The 26,690-nt window shown below is 42.8% G+C and overlaps 1 protein-coding gene across 3 annotated transcripts in view; it reads left to right on the forward strand.

Annotated features, from left to right (window-relative positions):
• The window catches only part of LPAR1 (lysophosphatidic acid receptor 1), a 69,698-nt gene extending 43,023 nt beyond the window's left edge, over positions 1-26,675 (forward strand). For all 3 annotated transcript variants that reach the window (XM_042829437.1, XM_042829434.1, XM_042829435.1), the window contains exon 4: positions 24,958-26,675. In XM_042829437.1, the coding sequence (XP_042685371.1) occupies positions 24,958-25,259 (302 nt within the window). In that variant the 3' untranslated portion in view covers positions 25,260-26,675. The remainder of the gene's footprint in view (positions 1-24,957) is intronic.
• Positions 26,676-26,690: the final 15 nt, after the last annotated feature.

The raw sequence follows: 26,690 nt of genomic DNA on the forward strand, positions 1-26,690 counted from the left end.
TTTTTGTTTTTGCTTTCTGTTGTGTTTTTGGGGTTTTTTTCCTCTTGATTTGAAATATTTTAAACAGAAGGAAGTGATTTCATAGTTAAGCCCTTTTTTTTTTCATCTAACAAGGCAGCTTTTGAAATCTTATGAACGTAGGAAGGAACATAAAGACCTCTCTCCAGAGCATGCCTTTTCCTGCATGCTGGGGCCAAGGCAGGCTGATCCGTACACCACACACAGCCATAAAGCAGGATCTGGCTTAGCTTGCAGCTCAGTGACACTTTGCATTTCACCACTACTATGTGCTATGTTTAAACAAGCCATCAAATGAACAAGCAGAAACCCAGTGGATGCAATAGCCGAAAGCTGGTGTCATCCCTTCTGTCCTCCCCTTTTCTGTGTTTTACTTTTAAGGACAACTCTAATGGTTTGATTCATTGATGGTAGAAGACACCATCAATGAATCTCAGAGCTCCAGGCCAAAAAAAGAGCTCTGCCTTAGCTTTCCGTGACCTGAAAGAAGATGTGAAAGGTGAAGTGTTTTCAGATGTTTTTATAAAACTATTTTTGTGGGTAAGTATCAGCAGAGATCACAAGTGCTGATCAGACTGTATGGTCTCCTGCCTTGCTTATAGCTCCTGTTTTCATAATATAAATAACTCTTCCTTGTTCTTCCATAAGAGGATCGTACAGTCTTCTGTATTTAGATGGTAGTTTTTGTCTGAGAGGCTTTCTCTTGGCACCATTATGGTACAAAAGAGATAATTAAGGTTAAAAAAAAAAAAAAAAAAAAAAAAAAAAAAAACCTGAAACTGGTGTGTGGTCCCCCTGCAGAATGTTTAAAACCGTGAAGTGGTTTTGCCCGTCCTTTCTCAGTAATTAGTCAGTAGCTCTCCATGAGACAGGGTGGGAGACTGCTGTCAGTGGGATAATGATACTGAAGTTTTATAACTACATTTTAGGTAATAATAGCAACAACTCTTCCGTAGTCAGTGCTGCAGTTAGCCTTAGTTCTCAGTGGTGTTTGGCCAAAAGCAGGCGTGATTGTTGGGCTGGGCAGCACAGCTACACCCTGACAGAGGCAGAGCAAAGAATGAATTCCTTGCTGCTCACCCCTTAAGTTCCTGGAAACTGAGAATACACTTTGGGCCTTCACTGACTGTAAGATTATCTGCTTTGCTTGTGGGGACGCAATTTAATCTGCAAAATGTGGTAACTAATGTGAGCACAGATAAAAAAAAAAGTGGAGATTCCTTTTGTCTGAACTATTTTGATTTAAAGGAGTCTTACTGTGTTTGAAGATAGTCCCTTGCCTTTCTATAATGAAGCAATAAATGCACAGAATACATCTGGAAGTTTAGTATAAACATCTGGAAGAGTGGAACTGCTCAGTAACAGCTTTTTTTTTTTTCTGCCCCTTCTTTCTACCATAGTTATGAATTGCATGAGGGACCAAGAGACTTTGTTTTTTGTTTGGTTTTTTTTTTGTACTTTAGTAGCTTTTCTTTCACAGTTAGGTACCAACAACAACTGTGGTAATGCACCAAGTTTCAGTATACTGTAGGCAGGCAACCAAGGGAAATAAAATACAATACTGATAACCTTAACCTTTCCGTCTGTCTCATTGTCTGATGAAAACTGTGGAGATCTATGAGAGTATGTTTTTAAAAGATGTTTCCAGTATCATTGCTGTCTCTCCTGGCAGGCATTCTACATCTTTTCCCACTCCCTCCCTGGGTGTGTAACTACTGCATAGTTCTTCATGCAGCATGACTTCTGAATTGTTAGTGGGAAATGAAAAGGACAAGAACTATTTCTGCAGTCTGAATGAAAGCATTCCGAGTTCCACCAGAGGGATGCCTTTGTTTTCACAACTCTCATGCAGCGTCAGGTGATTAACAAAGCATTCTCTGTCTTCATTAGCTCCTGAACCTTAAGGCTTTGATATGCCTAACCTTTCTTAAATATGCTTCACCCATTGCCAAGTGGTCCTGGGTTGACATCAAGATGGTATTGTCTAGACTGGGCTTGGTCATGGCTTCGCTTGACTTTCAATGAGTGGACCTTCCCTGCCCGTGGAAGGTTACTGTTGTGGTCCACAGTGAACATCAGCTCTGGTAGCATATGCAGCTGATAAAAGGATGCTTCAGAGAGGTTGAGGTTGAACTCTGAGCCCTGCGACAGGAAGGGGACAGCTTGACCTCTCCATCTTTGAGGAGTTGTGCTGGCAGGAAGAGAGGGACAGTCTTCAGCAGCATTCTTCAGCTGGCCATGAGCCTGTTATCTTGAATATGTCCTCCTACAAAGTACTGATGGCCCTGTGTGGAGAAAACAGTAGTATCCAGTTGTTTTTTTTCACTAACACTGCATGTTCCGTGGAGACCTGAGTTGGGTAATGAGGTCTGGCCAGCATGAGGACATTTCCCATCTCCTCTGAAAGTGAGGGAATGTGAACTCATAAATACCAGGTTACCCTGTGGCCAGCATGGGGTCTCATTCAGAGTTTCCAACCCAGACTGACCCCTGCATCACAGTAATGTCGCTTGTGTACTGATTCAGTCCTAGCGGAAAAACAAGGCAATAAACTCTGGGACTGGCGCTGGCAATATGAGCCTGAGCATCAATGACTTTCTGTTCTAACACACAAGGTGCAGTTATGCACAGTCCCAGTGTTTTTAGATAAGTATATTTTAAAAGTGCATAAACTGTGAATGTAACCCACAGTCAAGTAAACGGGAAAATTGTGGCTGATGGCCATAGTCTAAATGGAGTGCCCCTCATGAAGTTTACAAGATTAATTCTTATTACTATTGCATGGGGAATGTGGAGGAATAGAAGATTTATAATAAGTGCTTTCAAAGCTGTAGTATGGCTGCAGTACTTCGGAGCTGTATCATCAAATATGTGCACGAAGTAGGTGAAATTATTAAAGTTATCCTACAGTATTTTTAATATCATATTTTGGCATTTATGATTTTTGATGGCTTGGATTTTCTTCCTTTTTTCTCAGTGGAAGGACAGTTATGATTACTCCTCTGAAGCTTCCTTTAAGGAAAATAGTGCATACAGTTGGGGTGCAGATGGTTTCAAAAATTGTTATTACACATTATTCTTTCTTTCTTTTCTGTCCTAATGAATGATGTCCTAATGATATTTTGATGCTGGAATTAAAAAAAAAAAAAAAAAAAACAAAAAGTGTACCTTCAACTTGCACATAAGTGAGGAAAAATAGTAGTCTTTAGATTATTGCTGATATTTGTTGCACTGTGTAACTGTGAAGCTACTCTGATTTAATACCAACAAAGAATAAAATTGTCATGCTGTTTATTATCCATTAGAAAAGCGGGTTACTACTTCTTATATTCTTACATATAAGTGTCCATATTCTTATTTTCTTGATGTAGTTCTCTTGCTGTAATAACTAGATACTGCATAGTTTGAAAAAAGGATGAATACTTTTTATAAAGATATAATTAAAAATCAGAGAGATGAGTTTCTGCTCTTGCTTGAAGTAGTGGAAGTGTGAAAACTTGCTGAGAGTCTGTGTTGCAGTGCATACATCACTACACAGTAATTTGCACTTGATGCTTTTCTCTTGCTTTTTCTATGCTGCCAGAAGGAGCAGTACTCTGTGCTCTCTGACACTTAATGAGTCTCTCTGAATCTCATTTGCTGGTCAGTTTTACTGCTGTATTTTTACTCCTGCAAATGTAGTCCAGCTGATCTTATCTAATCACGCCTTGTAGCCCAAACCAAATAACTTCTCAGCACTGCTTGGCAGGGGAGGGTACTGAAAAGAGAAAGAATAAAGAAACATGGCATGTAGAAATTACACCGTGGACTGTTTCTTTGTGAGATAAACCTCCTGACTAGCTTCCTTTTTCAAAACAAGCCTGTGCAAGCTCTCGCTCCTAAAGAAGAATTGTTTGGTGCCTTGGAAGCAGGCAGCTCTTTCTCTGAACCTGGAGCCTGATGGGGTGTGTTAGAAGTTTGGTTTATAATGTTTTCTTTAATTTCTTCACTGACTCTCCCAATTGAATTTATTACATCCTCAGCTAAAGCGGATATGTTCTTGGTAACTATCTTTTCTCTAAAGTATTCCAGGTATCCCCTTGTAATTCATCGCTTTACCCTAGGGAAACCATTTGAAACTTTTCCCCTTCTTTCCCCCCCTCAGTTAAGAATAAGTACTATTTATTTTCATTTGGGATCCTTTGAAACTGTGCTTTGAGGAACTTCCATCATTTCCCAAGGCAGGAATGTGGTTTTATTTTATTTTATTTTTGAAGGGGAAAAATCTCTCTAGTAAATCCATTTCTTTACACACGATGGAAATGAGACTTTAATAAAAGTCTTTCCTCTGACTTCACTGTAATTTAGTACCCTTCAGGGAAGAAATAAATTTGAAGGGCAAACGAGAGCTCTCTGGGTTCCTCTAAGAATGGCCAGAGAGAGAGAAAACTTCAGTAGTTCAAGGTTTACACCCATGTCACATTTTTATTTAAAAAGAAAAGTGAAATAAAAACTCTTGTAATTGCTTGCACTGGTTGTTTCATGTTTCAAAAAGTCTTTGAAAATAAATTTCAGAAATAGGTTTTCTCCTCTACAAGACCAAAGGAATTGCTTTTTTATCCTTATTATGAATGACAGCATTTGGAAGTCACACCCTTATCCCCAGTCAGCAGAAGACGACCGTTTCCCTTGAGTCCAGGTGAAGTAACAAACCGCTGGCTCCAGAGTTAAATTCACTTAGTGAAAATGCACGCTAAACCAGAATGAATTGGCACCGTAGTGCTCTCTCTGCTGCCTTAATTTCACTTAGCAGTGCTGCAGCCACGGCCGTCCCCATCAGCCTGGGCCTCTCTCAGGGGGCTGAGATGGACGCGTGCCTGTGAGGCATTTGTTTTAAGCCAGAACTCTCAGCAACCTGGAAAAAAACTGAAGTTAGAAGTTGTGATCAGTAAAAAAGCAGGTAGTCAGCGTGTCTAAGTAAATATGCTTGTAACAGCCCAGCACACAGCTAAGAAGGCCTTCTGATCTCAGACTTCTGCTGCGTTTTTGGAACAGAAAATGGGAATCCATCCATTAAAAGAGGTGACAGGCTTAGAGTACATCGTTTTGCAGTGTGGGGAGATCTGGAGTACAGTACAAGTCCAGCCACTGGCTTGCATTTTCATCTTCGGGATGGCATTTGTGTATGGGTGGAAACTGCTGAAGTGCTAAGCCAAGAGAGCACGGCCAGATTTACAGCCAGGCCTCAGCTTAGGGCTGCGTGCACAAAAATGCCAGCTGTTAACTTGTCATGTTGCAAAACTGTACTCAGCAAGGCACTGAAGGACTGTTTGTTTGGAGCAGTGGAAAACATTTTGAACAAGAGGCTGTTTTGTGGGAGAGGAGAAGGGTGCTGCCGGCATGTTGCTTCGTTCCGCACAGACAGCATAAGCAAGAACTCTGGGTCCTGAAAATAGAAAAATAGGATTTTCTGTCTGATATTATTCCTGCCTCTGTAGTTTTAATGGCTCGTAACATCAAAATATATAATTTTTTCCAGCAGGAGTGCATGTGGAGACATCTAAGATGCATCATCTGCCCTCTTCCTGTCTGGTGGGTAGTGACTCCTGCCTTCTGACAACAGCCTTTGTGCCCCCCTGCTTGCAGTCTCCATATGAGAAATGAGTTGAAGGAGAAGGCCTGGGTTTTTTGTCAGTGCATGCATTTTGAAGCTGAATGTGAATGACAAATGTGCCTGGAGCGCTTCTGTTTCTGGTGTTACTAGCAGGACAGCTTCCTGTTTCTTACAGCTGTGGATGCCATCACTGAGCTCACAGATGGCCGTGTGTTTTTTTGTTTCAGACAAAAGTCTGCTTTTTTAATTTATGTTTTCAGCCTTTCTATGAGTAAGGTTCAGTCATGCGCTTGCACACTTGTTGCACTTCTTTAATGCTGAAAGTAATGACAACAGCAGAAAATCCTCATGCAGTCTGCAGGTCCCATTCTCGAACCCTTCATGCTGGATCCCTTCCACTTGGCTCAGCCTAAAATAGAAAAAAAGCCCTCTGTCTGTAACCGCAGGTTTTCAGAGAGATGCTGTTGGAAAATGCAGGTGCTTGCAGAAAAGCAGGTGGTCATGCCTGCTGCATCATGGCTGGGGCCATGACGTGCTGGTGGTGAGCACGATGTTGGCCTGGGTCTGGGCATTTATTTGTCCCTCCTCCTTCTCCCCACTCCCCGTGGCTGCTCTGTCAGAAATCCTGAACTCACTGTGAGCTTGGCTTCCCTCAGAATTCACTCTCTTGTTTATTTTAATTGCTGGCACAGGAAGAAAGGTCAAAAAGCATGATCGATGCAAGGTTGGAGGAAAACCTGGAGAGCAGATAAAAGGACTCTGAGCTGGTATGGAAGGGCTTTAGAAGTAATGACATCACTTGTTAAGTCTGATGCATCTCTTTTCCGCTCTGAAGGGCTGTCGGTGGTGGGAGGCTGTGCTCAGTAATGAAATGCTCAAACTCAGAGGCCTTCCATAAGTGGGTACTTCGTGTCCAGAGGGCATCTGCTGCAGTTTGCTGTAGCAGTAACCTTTGGATGCTGGTGCTGAAAGCTTAGAGAGTTATTTGGGACAACCAAACCAACAGAACCAGACTTCCAGTAACTCAGTGAGGGAATTGAGGAGGAGCATGCCTGTTGGTCTTTGTTGTGTTGGACTAAGGGATGTCTGCCTGGGTCTTTCTGCTTCAATAAATGACTTTGTATCTTAGTATACATTTGCAAATATAACTGAGCAAGGACTGTTAAGTTTTTTGAAATATCTCCTTTTGTGAAAGAGGAAGTGTTCCCTGAAGGAGAGGGAGAGAATTTCATTGTTACAAGCAAGAGAAGCTGCCAAGCTGACGCATTTATCTCCTTTTCATGGAAATTGTTTCCTATGACCCTGGACTCAGTGCCTCCCTTGTTCACCTAAAAGCAGTTCTGGGAGCTGTTTCCTATTTTCTGATACTGCTGTAGCAACAGGAAGAAGTCTTTCTTACATATGGTATTGATAAATCTCTTCTCCCCTTGTTTGAAGTTGCCTCTATATGCCCACTTTCTGCTTTTCCAGAAGTATGAGGAGTAACAAAGACTTGAATTTTTCCCAGCAGAAGCTGCGAGTATAGAGAGCAAAAAAGCTGTGTAAATCTATTGTGTATTCGTAGAACAGTTGCTACACTCTTTTGTTAAACAAACTCAAAATGAAATTGCAGTTCATAAAAGGAAAAGGATACTTAAAAAAATAAAAAAGGATGCAGAGTGATTCTAGATGTCTTGAGTTGCATGGGGTTGTTTTTTTTAAGTTGTTAACCGTTGTTAATCATCAAAACAAAGCTTTTTAATGACACATTTTCTACCATAGCTGCATCCAACTCCTTTTAGAGGAGAGGGCACTGCACCCCCTGCACACAGGATGTGATGCAGTTGTACCAGCACTGGGGACTCACTGTCACCTGCCAATCGCTGCACATGTATCAGTCAACTCCCAGGAGCTGTGCAAAAGAGCATCTGCATAGTTACTGGAGAACCATTTCATTTCAGTCAAAGTGAGCAGTTGAAGAACAGCCTGGGTTTTGATTTCTCTCTTCAGCTGGCAGCAGAATGAGAAACAAAGAAGGACTGATAACATTACTACAAAGCCAATATTGTTGTGCTTATTAATCATCAGCTGCAAGGTCTGTGTTTGACACAGGTGGGTTACATTTAAAAATTTGCTAGCATACCCATTTATTTGGATGGGTACTTTAAGCAGTGAGATATTGACCTCCAGATTACAAACTTTTATTGGGGAAATATATTTCTTCAAGTATGTAATCAGGAATTACCACCTTAAATGATGTAGAAGGCAGCCCTTTCTCTCAGTTAACTGGGAAGAGGGCTACGAAGAGGGAGGGAGCCAAACCATGGTTTTTCTGCAAACAGAAAGGTGACTGCTCTGGAGGCAGTGAGTGATGTGCAAGAAAGCTGCACCAGTCTAAAAATCAATTCATAACCAGGATGCAAAGAACTTGACCAACACTACAGTGCTGCCTAGCATAGGCAGCATGCCTTGCACTGCAAAGATACAGTATTCTTTTGCATGTTTATGTGGTTGTGGAGGTTTTAATAGAGTGTATTTTGTTGTCTGTGGTTTCTACCTTGGTTTCTCTTTTTGCAGCTCTTCTTGTGGCTGGTGATTGGAGTACAGGAGTTGTGTGTCTCTCCTGACTCTTCATTTAAAGTTTGAATGCTCTAAAAATGAGCATTTGGGACTGCTCTCTTGCAGATGCATTCCGTGTAAACCAGCTTTTGTCCCAGGAGATCCCCCGCCTTTGTTGTGTGTATACCCAAGCAACAAAAATATGTAAGGATTGCATAGAACAAAACCAAAAAGCATTAAGATTATTTTTTCCCTTTTCATCTTTCAAAAAATACCATCTTTTTATTTTCCAGTGGGTGATTTCTGAAGCAGTAGCAATGTAAGGGATATTTGGTTCTCCAACTTCTGAATCAAAAAGGTTCTTTCTGTTTTGTACCGATCTTATCCAGCCTCCCCTACGCAGCAGCTCTTGTTTGCATCTCACTGCACACAAAAGGAACTGCTGTATTGCTTGTAGTTGTTATCTAAACTATCTTTTAAGCCTTCTGAACTCACATTAACCATTTGTAACTTGGAAACTTTGCCCTTCTCACTCCTTGGAGGAGCAGAAGAGAGCATTTGAGGAGACTGCAAGCTACTCTTCAACCTTAGGGCAGGAGGTGAGTGTGGTACGTGGTGTTCCGGCTGAGATGTTCAGCTGTTGCAGCTTCCATGCAAGAACAAGAAATTACTTCTTTTCAACCTGTGAAGAAGTTAGGTCACAGTGTGCATTTTTGGTAGTTCAGTGTTACGCTTTCATGTGTGTTCCTACAGCTTCACTGGAAGCATACGATTTGACAGCTAAGTCTATTTATAGTGAGTGTTTATATGTAATTTAAAATAGTGAAAGGCTTGCTTGGTCAGTACTCTTCTGCTGCAGCCCTTGAGCACATGCCATCATAAAGCCTCAGTATCCATTTGATAACTGCACTGACTGCAAATTAAACTTCTAAGTGCCCCTTCTTGGCAGGTGTGAGTGCTAGTGTGAAGGAGGTTTGCACTGGGACAGGTGTAAAACCTCAAAGCCAAGGAAACCACTTTTGAAAGAATATCATCAGCTTGGCTTCCAGAAATGCAGGCTGAGAATAAATTGGTGTTTCTTATAATGCATGGCATAGTTTCTAGGAGCTGTGTGATGTTTTTATGAACATTTATGCATCTATTTCAACAAAGCTTTCTTTTGTAGTTTGGAACAGTGGAATGTATTCAGTGTTCCTTAAAGAACTGATGATTTTTTAGTTACTATTTGAATATAAGTATCTGTTACGTAGTGTAGCAGAGCAGGGATTGTAGTGAGCTGGCCTTTCACCTGTCCAGAACAGAGCCACAGGCGCTGTTCTGACTTGGATCCACTTCCCATCAACAGCAGCACGTGTTGCAGCCCATCATTCACCATATTGTCATTTTGTGTTTTGAAAAGGTGAAAATGAAGGGAATGTGTATTAGCTGATAGGCCTTATATCGGTCATGTGGGTTAAAACAGTCCTCACTATGGATAATCAGCATTAGCCTTTGGCTGTTCAGCCAAAGATGCATAAAGAGAGTTGCCACTGAATATCATAGAATGACTTGGGTTGAAAAGAACCTGAAAACCCACCCAGCTCCAACTCAAATCCATATCCATACCCTAATATCCCTCCTGGCAGGGCTGCTCTCAGTGAGTTCTTCTCCCAGTCTCTGCACATATCTGGAATTGCCCCCAACCACATGCCAAATCTTGCACATGGCCTTGTTGAACCATAGTAGGTTCCTGAGGACCCAATCCTCAAGACTGTTGAAGTCCCTCTGGATGGATCCCTTGTACTGGTCTTGAAGAACAGAAAAATTCAGCTTCTTTCCATGTGGAGTGAGGAGGAGTCCATTTAGACAAACCAGTGAAGCCAGATAATTAGCTGGAAGTAATTAACTTTGCATTTCTAGCTGGGGAGAACACTTGGCCTTGCGGTGTGTGCACACATCAGATGCTGCCATATGCTGTTCATGGAGAGCAAAAGGCTTCCAGATACACTGCACTGCTCCACCACACTGGCATGTTAGCTCTGGATTAAGCCATGTGCACACAAGAAATGAGGCTTTTAAGCACATTACAGAGCATACTTTAGTGATGGGTGCTGCTTCCCGAGAGGTTTTTCTTTTTCATGTTTTCAAGGGGAATTCTTCATTTTTTGTGTTTTACACTGCCACTGTCATTCTACCTCATGTTTTATTCAATGTGTATTAAAAACAGATTCATTTAAACAATGAGTGGATCTGAACAAACTGTTCAGGAGCAAGCGCTGAGGATTTAACCTCTTACATTTCTTTCACGGGTATGGATCTTAATTTCACAAGCCAAATGTGGGTTTATCTCTCCATCTGTAGGGGAGCACCACCTGGGTGGGAGGACCACCTTGCCTGCCCATCTGAATAGGTGAGTGGTAGCTCAAAACATCTGTCTTCAGATATATTGCCTGTGGACCATTGGTACTTGGGGTCCATCACAGCTGTGATTTCTACCCTCTGCTTGCCGTTCTCACCCTGGTGAACACATTACCTTCAGTTTCTGTACAGCAGATCAGATCTTGCAGGATGTCAGTTGTGAGATGTCTCCTTTGCATATTTCATTGCTGAGTGGAAATTTCAAAATTAACTGAAAGGATAATAGAAAGTGTTGTGTTTGTCAAAAGTTCTGTTGGAGGAGCTCTGATATCTTCATTTGCTATTACTTGCTAATAGGAAAGAGGAATGTCTGCTGGATATAGCAATTTTGTTGAATATCTCTTCTACAGAAACCACAGCAAACAAAAAGTAAATGTGAGAAGAAGGCTTCTGATGCTTAGGTTTTTTGTTACTAAGAAAGCAGTCCTATTCTATGATGTGTGGAGAAGGCAGTAATATTGCCTACAGAGCTGAACATACTTGATGTTGCATGTGCCTTGTAAATCTGTGATAATAAGAGATGTGCATCAACATCTTGAATCCATCTCCACTACCTCCATGACATGGACTGACCATTTAAAAAAAAAGAAAGAAAGAAAGAAAAAAAGTCTGCATACTTAGAAGTATATTTTCGTTGTTTAAAGACGTCTCTCTTCAGTGCTCCAGGAAAAAGAAAAAAAATGCAAAGTGCTAAGAAATGTCAGGCACGTTGCCAGCACTTTAAAGAGCTGTTAGAAGAGGGTTTTTAGGGTTAGAGATAGGTTCAGAAACTTCCTGAACCAGCACAAGAGATACCAGTGACAGAAACATCCGAAAATGTTTAATCATTTCATAGCCCCCATGAATCGTTCTGCAGTGGAGTGGAGGGGGCTCACAGTAGGTTATTTCCATCACTGGGACTGAAGGGCATGTGCATGGATTGGACATGGTGCTCAGTGCCGTGGAGGTCACTTTAAATATAAATGCTCCCAGTCAAAGTTAGCTAAGAGTTGTAGCAGGAATGATTTGGTCAGCAAGTTTGTGCTTCTGAATATTCAGCACAGGAAGGAGACAGCTCATGGTGAGAAGGCAGCCAGGGCCAGGGCCACCGGGAGCCTTTCGTCATGTTCGCGAGGCTGACTGGAGCTGCAGCAAGGCACCCCTGCTCACCCCTCTCCTGTGTTGACGTTCTGCAGATGCTCCTTAGTACTTCTTTTTATTGTGACACATTTTCAAAGAAAATGAGGTCAGCTCTGATTGGCTTCCTTTTGCATGTTATTAAATGGTTCAAGATTTTTCTTCTTATCTGGAGAAGAAAAAAAGCTGTTTGTTTCACATAGAACACCAGAAGTACTTCTTGGATGCAGTTACTTTGCTGAGTAGAAAGGTTTTGCAGGCAGTTTGCTTACAGTGTACGAATCCATTTCCTTTTTTTCTTTTCTTTTTTTCCCATAAAATTCCTGAGCAGAGAGCCTTGAAGGTCTCCCATTTAACCCATGCTGCCTCTCATATGCTTTAGATGCACAACTATCTGCTATAAAGAACTGTAGAAATTTTACAAACTCATAGTCACTGTGGCCATCCCAAAGCAATCAGATGTAAGCACTATCACAGGTTGCCCAGAAAGGTGGTGGATGCCACATCCCTGCAGACACTTGTGGTCAGGCTGGATCCAACTCTGAGCACCCTGTAGGTGTCCCTGTTCATAGCAGAGGAGCTAGACTAGATGGCTTTAAAGTGTCCCTCCCAACTCAAACTGTTCTGTGACTCTATGAGTCAGAACATGAGCAATGCTGAATCAAAACCTTTGAATGATCCTGCAGGCACTATTTCAGGTTTGGGCTGTAGGAGAAACGCTTAGTGCTGATACTCTGGTATTTCAATAAAATGTAATTCCTGTGTGCCTGAGTTCAATCTATTGGACACATGCTTGGCCATGCCAGCAAGCACTACCTGTTTGCTTTTTGGATACCAATCTTTTTCATATTCTTCCTTCAGTCTCAGAATTTCCAGGCATGGAGCAGATTTTTTCATGGGTATGTTCTGCTCCTGACGTCCAGTGATGTGGCATGCATGCTTACACATCTGGGATTAGTGTTCACTTCAAAAAAAGACAGTTACCTCTTCCTTCCTCACTGGGCAGATAGGGGTTGGATTTGAAGGACCTTTATCTGGACAAAAGTGGCTGGGTACCAGATTGTCTGTGCCATGGAAAGTTCTGCAGCATTCTGACACAATATAGTTTCTTTTTCATGAGTAGGTGGGAATGAATGAAATGAAAGAGAGGACCTTGTGCTATTTTTTTTCATCGTTTTATTTTTATCATAGCCAAAATCTGCAGTCTTTTGTGGGGACACTGAAGCAAGCAGTTTGCCAGAGGTTAGTGCAGTCACATCCCCAGAAACACATGGATTGAGCAACTTTCAGTTGGCATGACAGTGTTCTTTTTTTGTGGTTTCAAAAGCTATTTATACAGAAATTTTTAAGCCACAGTGACGCAGGATGTGGTGTTAACATAGAAGCTGAAAGGCAAGTGCTATTTTTGGATACTTCAAGGTGCCATGCTTCTCCTACCAGAGGTTAAATTGAGAGCAGGAGAGCACTGCTCCTGAAAAGCAGTGAGGACACAAGAATGAGACCAGAGCTTTGAACTCACATCATCAGTAAGTGCACAAATGTGAGGAAAGTCAGAGTACTCAAAACTGATCCAACCCAGGAGGAGTATTAATGGCCCTCTTGGGGGATGAGGCTGGGACTGCCTCTTTCATTAGCAATTAGAGGTGTGTGATGTCTTCTGAATTCTTCCCTTGCTTTGATTTTTGCCTGCCCCTGCTGACCTGACAACATAATGCAGAGCTGTGCAAAGCATCTCTTCCATAGTGGCTGTATTCCCGTTATTAACAGAGAAATGGCTGGCTGAAGATGGACGCTCTTCTTCAGTTTAAGACATGTTTTGGCAATGTCATTCTCAAAGATATGAGTTGAAATAAAGGCTAAATTTTATCAGGGCGGTGGAGTTTTAATTAATATCAATGAGGGCATGGACAAAGGAAGTTACAAAGAAGCTGCCTCTGGAATTCCAATATTTACCAGTAGCAGTGAAACATTTCCACTGTTCGCTGTATCTCCCATTTTAAGAATGGGAAATGCTGTCTTTTCTGCAGTAAAATTACAAGCCACAGGATAGCAGATATCCTTCTGATGGAAAAAAACTTACTGTACACTGTTGCAGTACTTCCTGCTTCTTGATAATACTTTCAATGAATCCTGAGACTGGATTCATTGCAGGTGATAAAACACTGATCTTCCTTCTCCCTGATGCCTAGGACATAAGTTACAGTATAACATGATCTTGTCCAGATAGCAAACATTGGATGTTCAAAAGGAAACCAGAGTCATCCATGAGAGCCTCCCTTTAAATCATGTCTCAACTTCAGAGTAGAAATACAGGCCAAAAGCTGTGCTTTCTGCCCATGTTATCAGCCTCATCTGGACAGGTTTAAATGAGCACAGATAAAATTAAGTGCTGAAACCTGGAATCTGACCGTCTGATAAGCTGTCAGCATATAGTCACCACAAGCAGAATTCAGGTAGTTAATCACTCAATGGTTCCCTTGCGCAGAGCAATGCTCTTTCTCTCTGCTGTCCCACAGCTTTTCCCTCCATCTGTTTTATTGCTGCTATTTGTGGATGTGTCAGCTGCTGTCTGATAGCAGGGCAGTGTCCTTTCAGCATGGACACTCTCCCTGTACTGCCTTGGTGGCAGGCTGTTTGGGTGTTGAGATTCTATGATTCTATGATGCGGTAGTATCCCAAGGTTGCTGCTGCTCTCAGGCAGTGTCTAATTTTGTTAGCATTCACACTGGGAGCAGGGGGTCTGTTTTTGACTGAACAAATCCAAAAGACTTAATTTTCTAGGAGGGCTTACTCCAGAATCTCTGGAGTCTTCTTAACCACTCCATTGTCCACATCACCCTGGAGCTGTGCCCTTACTTTTGCATGGCTGTCATGGTGGATTATGCTTCTAAACGCTGTGCTTTGAGTAACTGGACTTAACACAATTGCCTCAAGGGACATTTGCCACACCTTAACCAGCCAGCTGTCATCGGATCGGTTCAGTATGGCTCTGTTGAAAGACAGCACGCATGGATTTTTGGCAGTGGATTATATAATGCTGTCATTTCAAGTGTTTCTGCCCTTTTGTAGCACTTTGTCCTATTCACAGTCTGGTACTAGCATGGGAGAAGCAGTTTTTATTCCAATTAAGGAAACAGACAGAAGTTCATATGTCTCTTCTAATATAACTGGTTTCATCTTATGTAAGATCAAAGCAGGCCTTTGCACATTAAGTTGCATCCACCCATGCTTCATTTGGAAACTTGTGTTGCAACTGGAGCCCATCCAATCATAATACCAGAAGTGCTTAATGTCCTTAACAACAAAAGAAAATACAATTAAACAATCTCTTCTACCAGTGTTGTTTGAAATCTACCAAAGTGTATTGTCTAAGTGTAGCATTGTGACCATCGCTGGGAGAATACCAGAATGCAGTAAGTTGATGATTTCCAAAAGAAAAGTGGGGGATGCGTGTTTGTTTGTTTGTTTTCAGCATTATTGTGAAATATTCTTCTGTGCTTAAAACTGCAGGTACAGGAGCAAAGTAACACTCCTGCTAAATATACCTTGCAGGCAAAGGCAGAACAGAGCCCAGCCTGTGAGCTGTCTGCATGTGCCAGCTGTCCTACCTGAGGTGGCCTCTGGCCATCAGCCTTCTCACTTGCCTTGCCACCATTCATGGCAGGTATGGGGCTTTTGGCATCTTCCACGGAGATATGGATGAACATGAGGTGTATTTTCCACACCTCGTGTGGAAGAGCTTTGGGCTGCTTGTTGGTCACCTCTGCTTCAGGGTGCCTGGTGCCAGAGCTTAGATTCTGACTAGAGTAGCTGCTTTCTGTTGAGAAACCCTTATCAGGTCCCCATTTAAGGGACCTGAAAGACCCACCCAGGTCCTCTTGCCTTTGAGACCCATCTGGTGAATTCACCATCCCCAGTCTGGTGAATCATGTAATGACCATAAACAACCCATCAAGTCATGACCTCGTGCCACTAAAGAGAAGGCAGAATTAGAGCTAGGTGGTGCAAGTAGGACAACTGATGTGGGCTGAAAGGTGGTTTCTTGTTCATAATTTTCTCCACAGCTCTGCTGTCTGCTTTTCTTTGTCCTGTGTTACCATTCCCAAGGGGCACCAGAGCTATTTGCACTGGGAGCCTGCTATCAGCAGGACTTCTCTGCTCCTGTTTCTACCAAGCTACTGCCACTGGCTTGGGACTGCATGAGCATTTCTGTCTCTAATAAAGCATTAAGTCTCTTGTAGAACACTGGAAGTTGAAAAAGACATTCAAGTTTCCTCTATGTGTCAGGTTTTTGGCAACAGTGAAACTCCACAGGGACTACTGTTTGTCTTTACGCAGAGATAAATATTCAAATTGTTTTGGCAACAGCCAGGCCTTTATTCAGAGATTAGCTTCACATATCTTTATGAATTTAAAAATCAGTTGGGATCCTGACCATTGACACTTAATGACTTCCTGTTTTTGTCTAAAATGCATTTTTTATGGCTAAGTGGCTTAGTTTTGTCTTTTGTGAGTGAAAAAAAAGAGGACTGTCTCTCTTCTGTAGTCATTAGATCAGTGACAATATCCATGTTTTCTTAACAGCCTTTTGATTTGAGGGATCCAAATGGATATGGATAAAGCTGCCTTACAATCAGACTTCTATTTTCAGAAAGCATCTTGAATATGCTTTCTTTGGAAAATGTCCTTTAAAACAAAAACATACATTTGAAATGAAGGGATACTCAAACAACTTTGGTTTGCACCCATCGTTTGAAAAACAGCCTTAGTCTCCTCCATTTGCATTAGATTTCTCCTTCAGAGATGTCAACCCAAGACTGTTTCCATGTGGCGAGATCAGCTGGCAAGAGACGAACAAACTCAATTCACAGCAGGCAAAGGATGACACTGTGTAAGTGCTAACCTGGAATGGAGTACAGTGAGTACCCACGAAGTGAACCAGCGTTTTCTAACATCTTGTTGCTGCCCACGTCTATTTTTCTCTTCAGCTTGTTTTGCTTTGATGTTGGTCATCCTCAGGTTTTTCTGCCTGTTGTCATTTCGGACTTCAAAAGTTTCAGACACTGGCAAGGCTGACAAGGGCCCAGAGACTCACACGGTCTGTAAAACATCCGCAGCTGATACTAGGCTCTGTGGAAAGGCCATCCACAGTCCAAGTGGGAAGCCTGTTGTTTCTTAGTCCTGATCGTAGAAACCTGCTCGGTGTTATCTCTACTTATGAACCAAGTTGGTTCTGCTGTGAGCACCATGCTATGCAGGTTGGCAGAAGGAGAAAGACCGAAAAATGTCAGCCACCCAAAAAATAGAAAAAGGTAATGATGGTAGGGACCATAGATACAACCACACCAGCCACTGGTGTTTTCTCTGTGCACATTTCCATGCTTCAAGGCAGTTAAGGATACTAGTGAGGGTGTTACATAGCATTTACTGTCAGCTTTTCATGAGTCTCTGTGTTGAGTCAGATGTATCTTCAGTGTACATTCAGTTGTGCAACAAATGTGGATGCAGAACAGTACCTGGTTTAAAAGTAGAGAGTTAAAGATTTCACAGAAGAATTTGTAAGGCAAAGTATTTAAATGATAAATTGTATTAGGTGGTGTGGTGATGTGAGCTTTGAAAGAGAACAGGGAAAGCAAAAAATAGCAGAAGAGTTTGTACGCCAAGAAAATTATCAATTGTGGTCAAAATTGTATGTGAGTTTAGGGAGAGTTTTTCATTTTATTTACTTTTTCTAAAAAGAAGGAAGCCTTGTCCCTGGAAAACAGAGCTCAGGGAGACTTCATCACAGTACTCCAGTATTTAAAGGGCAGCTATAAAGATAACAAAGGCTCTCTCTTCACAAGGAGCCACATGGAGAAGACAAAGGTGTAAGCTGGAACAGGAGAGGTTTGTCATGATACACAAAAGGTTTTTTTTACAGTGAGATCAGTCAATCACTGAAACAGCCACCAAGGGGACATTGCCTGGTCCTCATCACTGAAGGCTTTCAAGGTGCAACTGGACAGGGTGCTAGAGAATTTCTGGGGGCTCCTTTTTGAAAGGTTGAACCTGATGGTCTTTTGAGGTCCATTCCTGTTTGGGCTGTTCTGTTGCTCTGTGATCCTGTGATGAGGATGAAAGTGCTGAGCAGTCACAGATGAAACACTAGAGAGTAAGACCAAGAATGAGATGGTGCTGCTATATACTGGAACTTTACTTTTTGTTGGCACATGCTTGGTGCTCTCAGCCCAGCCAGAGCCAAGGCAAAGACCCAAGGAAACTCTCATGTGAAGTTGTTACTCTGTCTAAGAAGCATAAGTGTTTCAAGAAGCAAGCTTCCAGGTTCCTCTGAAAGGGGATGATTTGTTGACAAACATAGCCATGCCTTAAACACTGAATAAATTCTGTCACAGGAGTTCAAAGCTGAAGCAGACTTGTACTGTACTCCTCCTGGGAAGGAGAGGTGAGATTTCGAGCAGGACGTGGCTCCTGTGTTCCTCTGCAGCACAGCCATTAATTTGTGCAAAGCCTGACCAAACACAGCAGCTCAGTATCCCAAAGCAGGAATCAGAAGGAGATTGGACTGTGAGTGTGCATCTGTCTGTGCAGAGGTAGGAAATCAGGGATGGATTCAGTGCCAGGAGAAACAGTTTATTATTTTAAAATTCCTTTGTCAGCCATGCATGCAGTGGATTGAAAAATTTGGCAAACCTGTCAATTTTCCAAATGAAATTCAGATACTGGAAAAAGCGTTGGAGATTTGCTCCCTGTCCATAGGGATGTCAGAATTTTGTCTGCAAATTCAGTTATGCAGCTCATGGAAGACTAGAACAGGGAGCCCCAGGGATGGAGCAAGCACAGCATTGGGAAAGACAGGATTCTCCCATATGCCTCTTAGCTGAGAATTTTTTCCCAGTTGCCTGAGTTTTCCTGCTCCAAATCCTCTTACAAGAAGTACATGCAAGATGCTTTTCCACAAAGATGCAGATTTTAATTAGCTTTCCTTTGTTTTCATTTCTCATTTTACACTACTGGCAATATTCCCCCTGCCCCTCACACACCGTCTGGTGTGAAACCTGAAGTTTCCACTGCATCAGAGTTTCTCAGCAGGAAAACCAAGCAACGTTTTGCACTCAATTAGGAACACGGACTGTGGTAAAAGAAGTGTGCTACTTCTTCATCCAGGGGAACTCCGTAAATACAGACACCTTAAATAAACAAAGGGTTTGGCCAGTACCCATTTCGATAAGACATTTCTTGCTGACAGACTGCATGCTGCTGCCCGTCCTGCATGGGGTATTTTGCAACGATGTTCTTTCATTGCCATCTTGACAGGGACCTGTGGAGTCAGTGGATGCAAGGGCGTGACTCTCATATCTTCAGTTACACAGATTTTTATGAATTTAGCATAGGATTATTTTAGTTTTGTTAATCCAGTCCATTTGTGGTAGCTACATTTTATATTTTCACATAAGAATTCCATGGGTGGAAGTAATCCTTACCCAGTGCTGTTTCCAACAACAACTACAAATAATGGCAACAAGTATGTTTTCATTCACCAAGAACTATAAGCTATATTGTAGTAATATTGTGGCAAGTCAAGGACAATGATGTCAGACTCAAACTAGAAGAATGACGCCTACACTCTGTATGCTTGCAGCATGATAAATGGTCTTTGCAGGTCCTTTGCATTTATTATAATTCAGCATTCATTTTGCATTTAATTCCGTAATATTTCTATCTAGAGGGAAACAATGCAGAGCTATAAATAAGCTCTGTTTCACACAGTACTTATCATGCCGTGCACACGAGGGTATGCAGTGTGATAAGGAGGTTTATTGATACAGCTTACAGATGGGGAGGGCACGAAGAAGTGCAGTTGTACTGCAGCTGATGAGGGAGCAGCTGTCCCTGCTGAGGGTGTGATTGTGTGAGGATGTGGAAAATGCCAGGCATTTCTGAAGCCCTTGATGGCTGAAGCTTTGTCAAGCAGAGGGCTCTCTGCTTCTGTGTTTGCTTTCAGTCAGCAAGGCAGCTGCAACGCCAACTTTCCTCTGCACCTTCACAGAGGTGGCAGATGCTGCGCAGCGGGCAGGCCACCACTTGCCTGCAGCTTGTTTTGGATGCAGTGATTTGTTTTTCTTTCACTGTGCTTTCCACACCTTCCAGCTTCCTCTCCCAGCCACCCGCCAGCCCAGTCTGTGCTGCTGGATTCAGCACGGTGAGACCCTGCTCCCTGTTGGTGACCAGCGGTGATGCTCAATGTCCTCCTGGTTCTGCTGGAAGAGGTGGTGTGGCTGCCCACGTGCACTATGAGACCAGGGTTTGGAGAGCTCAGCCTCCCTTCTCGCTCCCAAAGATGGGCCCTTTCTGTATTTCTTTACCTCTCACATGGATGTGATAAGGAGGACTTCTCACATGGATGTGAGAAAGCAGCAGAGCCTGGGTGCACACCCACAGGGGTGAAGGAGAGCTCACAGGAGAGATGCACGGTGGTTAGGATGAAGAACAGGAGTGTTTGAAAAGAGGGACGTAGTGGTGAGGTCAAGAGCTTGAGGATGGCCTCCCTCTCCTTCCTTCCATCTCTGCTCATTGCTTTCTGCTTGAAATGGGCTTTTCCTTCTCTGTGAGAAGCAGCGGGTGCTCGATGGGCAGAGCAGTGGCTGCCAGGCTGTAAGCAGAGTGGTGTGACTTGCCAGGAGCAGAGGCACTCGTTTTATTTAGCTATTGTGAGCAAGAGGAAAATGAATGTTCATGGAACAAACACTGTCTTATGCCATCCAAGGTGAAAAGACTGAAAAGAAACCAACAGTGCTGCTTAGGAAATGCTTCATCTGCTGATGTGTGAAGTTGCAAGAGCAGCCACCCTGCCTTGTGTCTGGGAGTTGACCACGTGAGGGCCCTTGATCTCAGGGCTGGTTTGTGTCTTTAACCCACTGCTACCGTGGGGATATTGCTGTGGGGCACGTGGCCTTGCAAGGAGCATGGGGCCTGGAGCTGGGACAAGGTTGGTTTTGATCTACCCCTCGGCTCACTGAAAAACAAAGAGAAGTTACTTAAGACAAATTGGCAGTGTTGCTCCTTGCTCTTCAGCATCTTTACCACGATGTCCTGTCCTCCCTCCGGTTATGTTAGCTTCTCAGGAGAGGGACTTGTACTTGCTTTGTTTCTTAACAAGTTTTTGCAAACTTGGGCACCCATGTAAGACAGTCTGCCCTGTAGGAAAACATATCATCCTGAATGGTCTGTTCTTGGCCATAAGCTAAACCAGGAGGCATGGCTGGCTGCTGTAACACAGAGGTGATATTGAGGTGCCTTGAGGTAATATTTCTGTGTTTTCGGATGTTGTTTTTATCATACCCTTTTCTCCTGCTTTATCTTGTGATGTCTGAAGCTTGTTGTGTTGGTCCTGCAGACCTTCCTGAGAGGACCAAGGACCTAGTATTTAGTGACAGGTTTAGCAGTGTTTATTGTCATGTAGGTTGTTTCCTTTACACTGATGTTTTGTTGGAGTTTCTTTTACCTTTTTCAAGTCACTCTTTTTGTATGATTTATCATTCTTGGTTTCATGTCTATTGAACACAATAGCTTTATGCTCTTACAATCACACTGTGATGTGTTGCCACACTTACACAGGAGTTTCCAAGCTTCCATCTACTATAGAAATACAATCTAGACAGCTGCACCTGAGAGGGGTTCAGGGCAGACCTGATGTAATTTCACTGTGGTCACTAGAAAGCTTTCAGTGGGCTTCTGCCACAGCACAGCAAGTGGCACAAAACTGCACATAGGGAGCGGGATTTTCAGCTCTGAGTGTGATGTACCACATAGCAAGTTCTATAGGATGAGATTTGTTTCTTGACTGCTTTATTCTGTCTCATATTCTGCTGTAAAATGTGCTTCCCAGTCTATAGCAAGACTTTTCCTCTCATCTCTTTAAATCTTTTTTAAAGATGCTGTGCCACTTCTTCTAGTTTCCTCAAGCCTTCCCACTTCTTAGGTAGCCATTCTTCCCTTAGCCTGACAGTCACCAATTCATCAGGTCCATCTTTCCAGGCCCCAGGGCTGAGCTCAGCCATGTACCACAGAGTGACCAGGCAACAGTGCTCCTCCGCCCCGTCTGCACTTCGTTTATGCATATTGGGCTCTCCTACTACTGTCTAGTGCAGGATGCTGACATATCCACACAGATGGTCAGATTTGATTCTTTGAATGCAGGAGATCTGCTTTGTATGTCATTGTAGTGTGGGTTTCACTGCATCTGTGCCATGTAGAGAAGGACCTGCAAGTTGCTTGAGCTGTCAGCAGTGCTCCTGTGCAGAAGAATACATCACGCTTTGAATTACGATGAAAACTTTCAGTATATGGACAGCTGGAAGCTTTCAGAACTCATTGTCTTATTGAACATGATATTTTTAGGTCTTCATTGTTTGTGAAATCAGTGCACAGCTGATTTTAGAAAAGGAAAGAATTTAACCTCACTTTTAGCTTATAGCATTTTGCTTTGATAAGTACTCCAAGAGGTTGAAAAAATAAATGTCAAGCTTTTTCATTCCAGGGAAAGAATTCCACTTTTAACAGATGACCTAAATCTGAAGTAACTGGAGCCTGGCATTTTTACTTTCCTACTTCAAACATGCCCTCGCCGTATGTGATGCTAACCAGTATTTTCCAGGATATTGACAGTGAAATAACAAGAGAGAAAACCCAAGTCATTGTTTGTGTCACCATTTGCAAGCATTTCACTTAATAAGCCACAGGAGTCATTAGCGTGGTGGGAAGTTGTGCAAGGAAAATCCCAGGGGCTAAAGAAAAACAAAATCCACTAGACTGAGTGGGGCTGGCTTCAATGGATTTGCTTCCCAGTACCAAATGAAGCATCTGCTCGGAAGTGTGGAACTTGCTGTGCCTGCCCAAAGGTCCGTCTTGGATGTTGTATGGAAGCTAGTTGGAAAGTCAGGGACTTACCTCTGAAGTATGAAGCCATGTATTTCTTCATAAACAGTGTACTTTATGAGACATAGCCCAGACACTGTGGAGGCTCAGGGGTTCCAGAACTCCACCTGAGACCAGAATTCAGTCAAAGGTGTCAGGATTTTCTCATGGTCAGTGACTCCCTACTTCTTTTTCTTGCTACTGCTTGAAAGTAGCAAGTATACTTGAAAAGTATACTTGAAAGAATAAAGAAAAAATCGGTAGCAATAAAAAAATGTTCTCTATATCATATTTAATTTCTAAACAAAACATTGGAAATAAAACAACAACTAAAAAAAGATCAATAAATTGTTGGAAAATTGGAAGCTTTCTCGTTGCAACTTTGAGCAGCCATAGGAGAACTTTCCTGTCAGCTCCACTGTTCCCACATTGGGCTTTCTGCTGCAGGCCAGGTGAGAATGCTGTCATCATCCTTTGCCCTTGACTGGAGATCCCATGACCTGTAGTGTTTCCATCTCTAATGTTATTCTCTCGAGGCAGTGTATAATGGAGAAAATACATGCTCAAGCTGGAACAAAGTCCACCACTGCCTCACTGGCTGGGAGTGTGAGTACAACACACATTACTTCTGCAGTGAGTAGTTAAATTTGCAATATTTGCTCAGTTTCTGCAGAAACCAGCCCAGCAGAGCTGCTCCACAAGGGCTTCTGAACCAACGTGGGTAATGTGTGCAAAAGGAGATGCCATTTTCTGCTCTTGGGGGAATAGATATGAGGAAGGAATAGAAGAATAAAGTCCTTGGCCCAGGCTTCAAGTACTCTTTTCTAGGATTGCTGGAATCTAAAAGACATGCAGACAAAAGCTGTGAAGTGGATTCACATCTCTCATGCCACCTCAGCGTGGGAGAATTTCAGCCCTCTTCTGTAGATTTACTGGCAGCCCCTAACAAAGTCATTTGGCAAAAGAAGTTAGGGCTTTGTATCAGCAGCTGGCAGCTCGCCTCCAGATACTTTCCCTGTGTGAGCATTGTTGGCCAGCAAAACGATAGGCATTGAGGGGCACTGTGCCACCACTGTTTGCAAGCTCAGTTTAGAGTTGCTTTCTGGTGTGTTGAAAGCCTGTCTGTGCTTCCTGGTTGGCATCCAGTGTCTGTAGCAGAGCACACTCTGAAAAGCTGTTTAGAAACCACTTTTCTGCTTGACCTAAGTGAGTCTGGTGCGTCCAAAGGGAAAGGTGTCACACTGCACCTTCTTGGTGGGCACAGCGAATCGATGGACTGAGATCGGCCATGACACCCACAGAGCACACTGCTGCCAAAAAGAAAGAGGTGGTGTGTTAGCACATACCACAGTGACACAGGAACCCACTGGGAACAGCACTGGCTGAGTAGTGTTGGGAAGCCCCCGTGGCAGCTCCTGCACTGAGCCCTGCACTGAGGCTGATGATAAAGCTTCATTTCCCACCTCCACCAAGCATGTCAGCCTGGAGAATCTCAAAAGCACCATCTTTGCTCTGACATGATCCTTGTGCAAGGACTTCCCCACGGTGTTTGTGTTCAAAACATCCTTAAGCTTGGAATATACACTGCCATTCACTCCTGGAAAAATTCAAATCATTCTGATTTCATTTCTGCATTGAACTCAGAAATGTTCGGGGTTTTGTCCCTGTCAGAGCTTTACAAAGTAGGGAAGGGAGGGGGAAGCATTTTAATCAGGGTAAGGCTCTTTGGCATTTACCCTATTGAAGCCTGAGGAGCCTCTGAATTTCTGCTGAATAGAGACCTAAGAAAAGAAGTAGATCTGTTGAAGGACGACATTTCAGTGCAAGAAGGATGTGTGCTTAGGACTTTCCATTACATAATGGGACTGATATGGATTAACATGACCCAGGCTTTTTTTTTTCTTGAGAATTGCTGCCTACACCACTTTTTTCTCTGTTACTGCTGCTTCAGGCACAGCACTCACAAAATGGTTTTCTTTGTTACTAGCTAGAGAAGTAAATTACAGCATTGTTTCTGCTGATCAACAGATTGATTAGTCAGAGGCCTCTAGCTAAAGAAAAAGATGTTCCTCATCATCAGTGTTAAATGCAAGGGTACTTGCAGAGAACAAATGAGAGTAGAGAAGCACCTTGCTTATGTAATGTGCTGCTCATAACTTTTCGCGGGTCTCTGAAGGGCAGCCATCTCAGCAGGCCACTGAAGAATAGAAAATTAAATTTCACTGCTTCCATTTGGATGGCTGTAGAATCATGGAATGGCTGGGGTTGGAAGGGACCTCAAATATCACCCAGTTCCAAGTCCCTGCAGCAGACAGGGCTGCCAACTGCCAAATCCTCAGAGTGTGTGACCGGTCCTGTTGTGTTTTGTCTGCTCTTTCTAGGTGCTTTCATAATCTGCTGGACCCCAGGACTAGTCTTGCTTCTCCTTGATGTGTGCTGCCCACAGTGCAACGTCTTGGCCTACGAGAAGTTCTTCCTTCTCCTCGCAGAGTTCAACTCCGCCATGAACCCCATCATCTACTCCTACCGGGACAAGGAGATGAGCGCGACCTTCAAGCAGATCCTCTGCTGCCAGCGCAGTGAGAGCGCCAACGGCCCCACCGAAGGCTCCGACCGCTCGGCCTCGTCGCTCAACCACACCATCCTGGCTGGCGTCCACAGCAACGACCACTCGGTGGTGTAAAGGCCCCGCTGGCCGCCCCACCGACGGAGCTGCCGCAGGGAGGTAACCCACTCACAAGATTTTCTCAAACACTAATGGACCTCAAGCGCTTCTTTTCCAGGGAGCCCAGTGCGGCGCTGTGCCGGCATCGCCGTTCGGCGAGGCCTCTGCCTTCTGCTTGCGGAAGGTGGAAAAGCAGAGACCTTGCAGCAGAGCTGGCCCCTGGGGAGCCTCGCTGAGACTTCGTCGGCCCTTGCAGCGCCTTGGTGCCAATCTGAATAAACTGATTAATTAAGCTTATACCTGCTTCACTGCATTTACATGTAGCCACTTAGTCTTTTTAAAAAGGGAGTAAAGGGGATAAAAGTATGCCTTTCATTTAATAGACATGTAATATTTATCACCATCAGCATGCTTTTGATGAACATTTTCTGTGCAGGGAGTAAAACTGTGCTGTAGTCTTCATATCCTTAGCCACACTGCCATAACTACAGTAAGAGCAAAAGTATTTTTTCTAATACAGGCAACGGGAAGATGATGGGAACTGACTCTCCTTACCTTCGTTACTGGTGTTAGAAAGCATGCATGTTCTGTGTGTATGCGCGTTGTTCTAATTATGGGGGGAAACAAGCGTTGTAAAGTCTGCAGGAAAGTAGAAAAGCGTAGACTGTATTCCAGTGTTTGTTTAGATTATGAAATAAACAGTACTCTAGTCACAAGGTATTTAATGTTCTTCTTTGAAGTGTGGTATGAAATGTGTAACGTGTGAGGGGTCCCAAGTTTTTCAGGGTCAAGTTCTTAAGGCAGGACACATCTCTAGGACTACAGTCATGTTGGTAAGCCTGAAAAAAAAAAGGATTTTTTTTTGCTGATTGAATGCTTTTCTTGCTTAGGATGGAAGGCAGTGAGATTTTTGACATGAGAAAAAGCACACTGTTTAAGAAGATACTTGTAATGAGAAACGAAACAACTTCTGTGTCTTGCACTGAGAAATGTTTATGGGTATCTTTTAGTTTACTTACCTTGCATTTTAAAAGCAGTGGGCTATTAGAAACCAAGGTACAATTATACTTTGTAAAGTCAAGACCAAATATTTAGTAGCCTATTGCAAATGACTGAACTTTTCTATTTATAATAGCCACACTTGCACATTGTTATGAAAAGCTAAGCTAACAGATGGATTTTTTTTGTATGTGGATGTTTCAAAGAGAAATGCCACTAACATGAATGCCACTTCCCAAGAATCAAAGATGTTAGTCAAAATTCCTTGACAGAAATAAACTGAAGCAAAGATGGGACTTTGCAGATAAAGAACTTGGGACCCTTCCCTGAGAAATTATATTCTTCTAACAATGTAAAATATATCAACGATAAATTCTTAGGACTGTTTTCCTTATAGAAATATGCCTCTATAACAAAAAAAAAAAAAAAAAAAAAAAAAAAAAAAAAAAA

The sequence above is a fragment of the Centrocercus urophasianus genome, unplaced genomic scaffold (assembly GCF_019232065.1).
Source record: "Centrocercus urophasianus isolate 14NV4802_14NV808 unplaced genomic scaffold, USGS_Curo_1.0 seq_31, whole genome shotgun sequence".
NCBI lineage: Eukaryota > Metazoa > Chordata > Aves > Galliformes > Phasianidae > Centrocercus > Centrocercus urophasianus.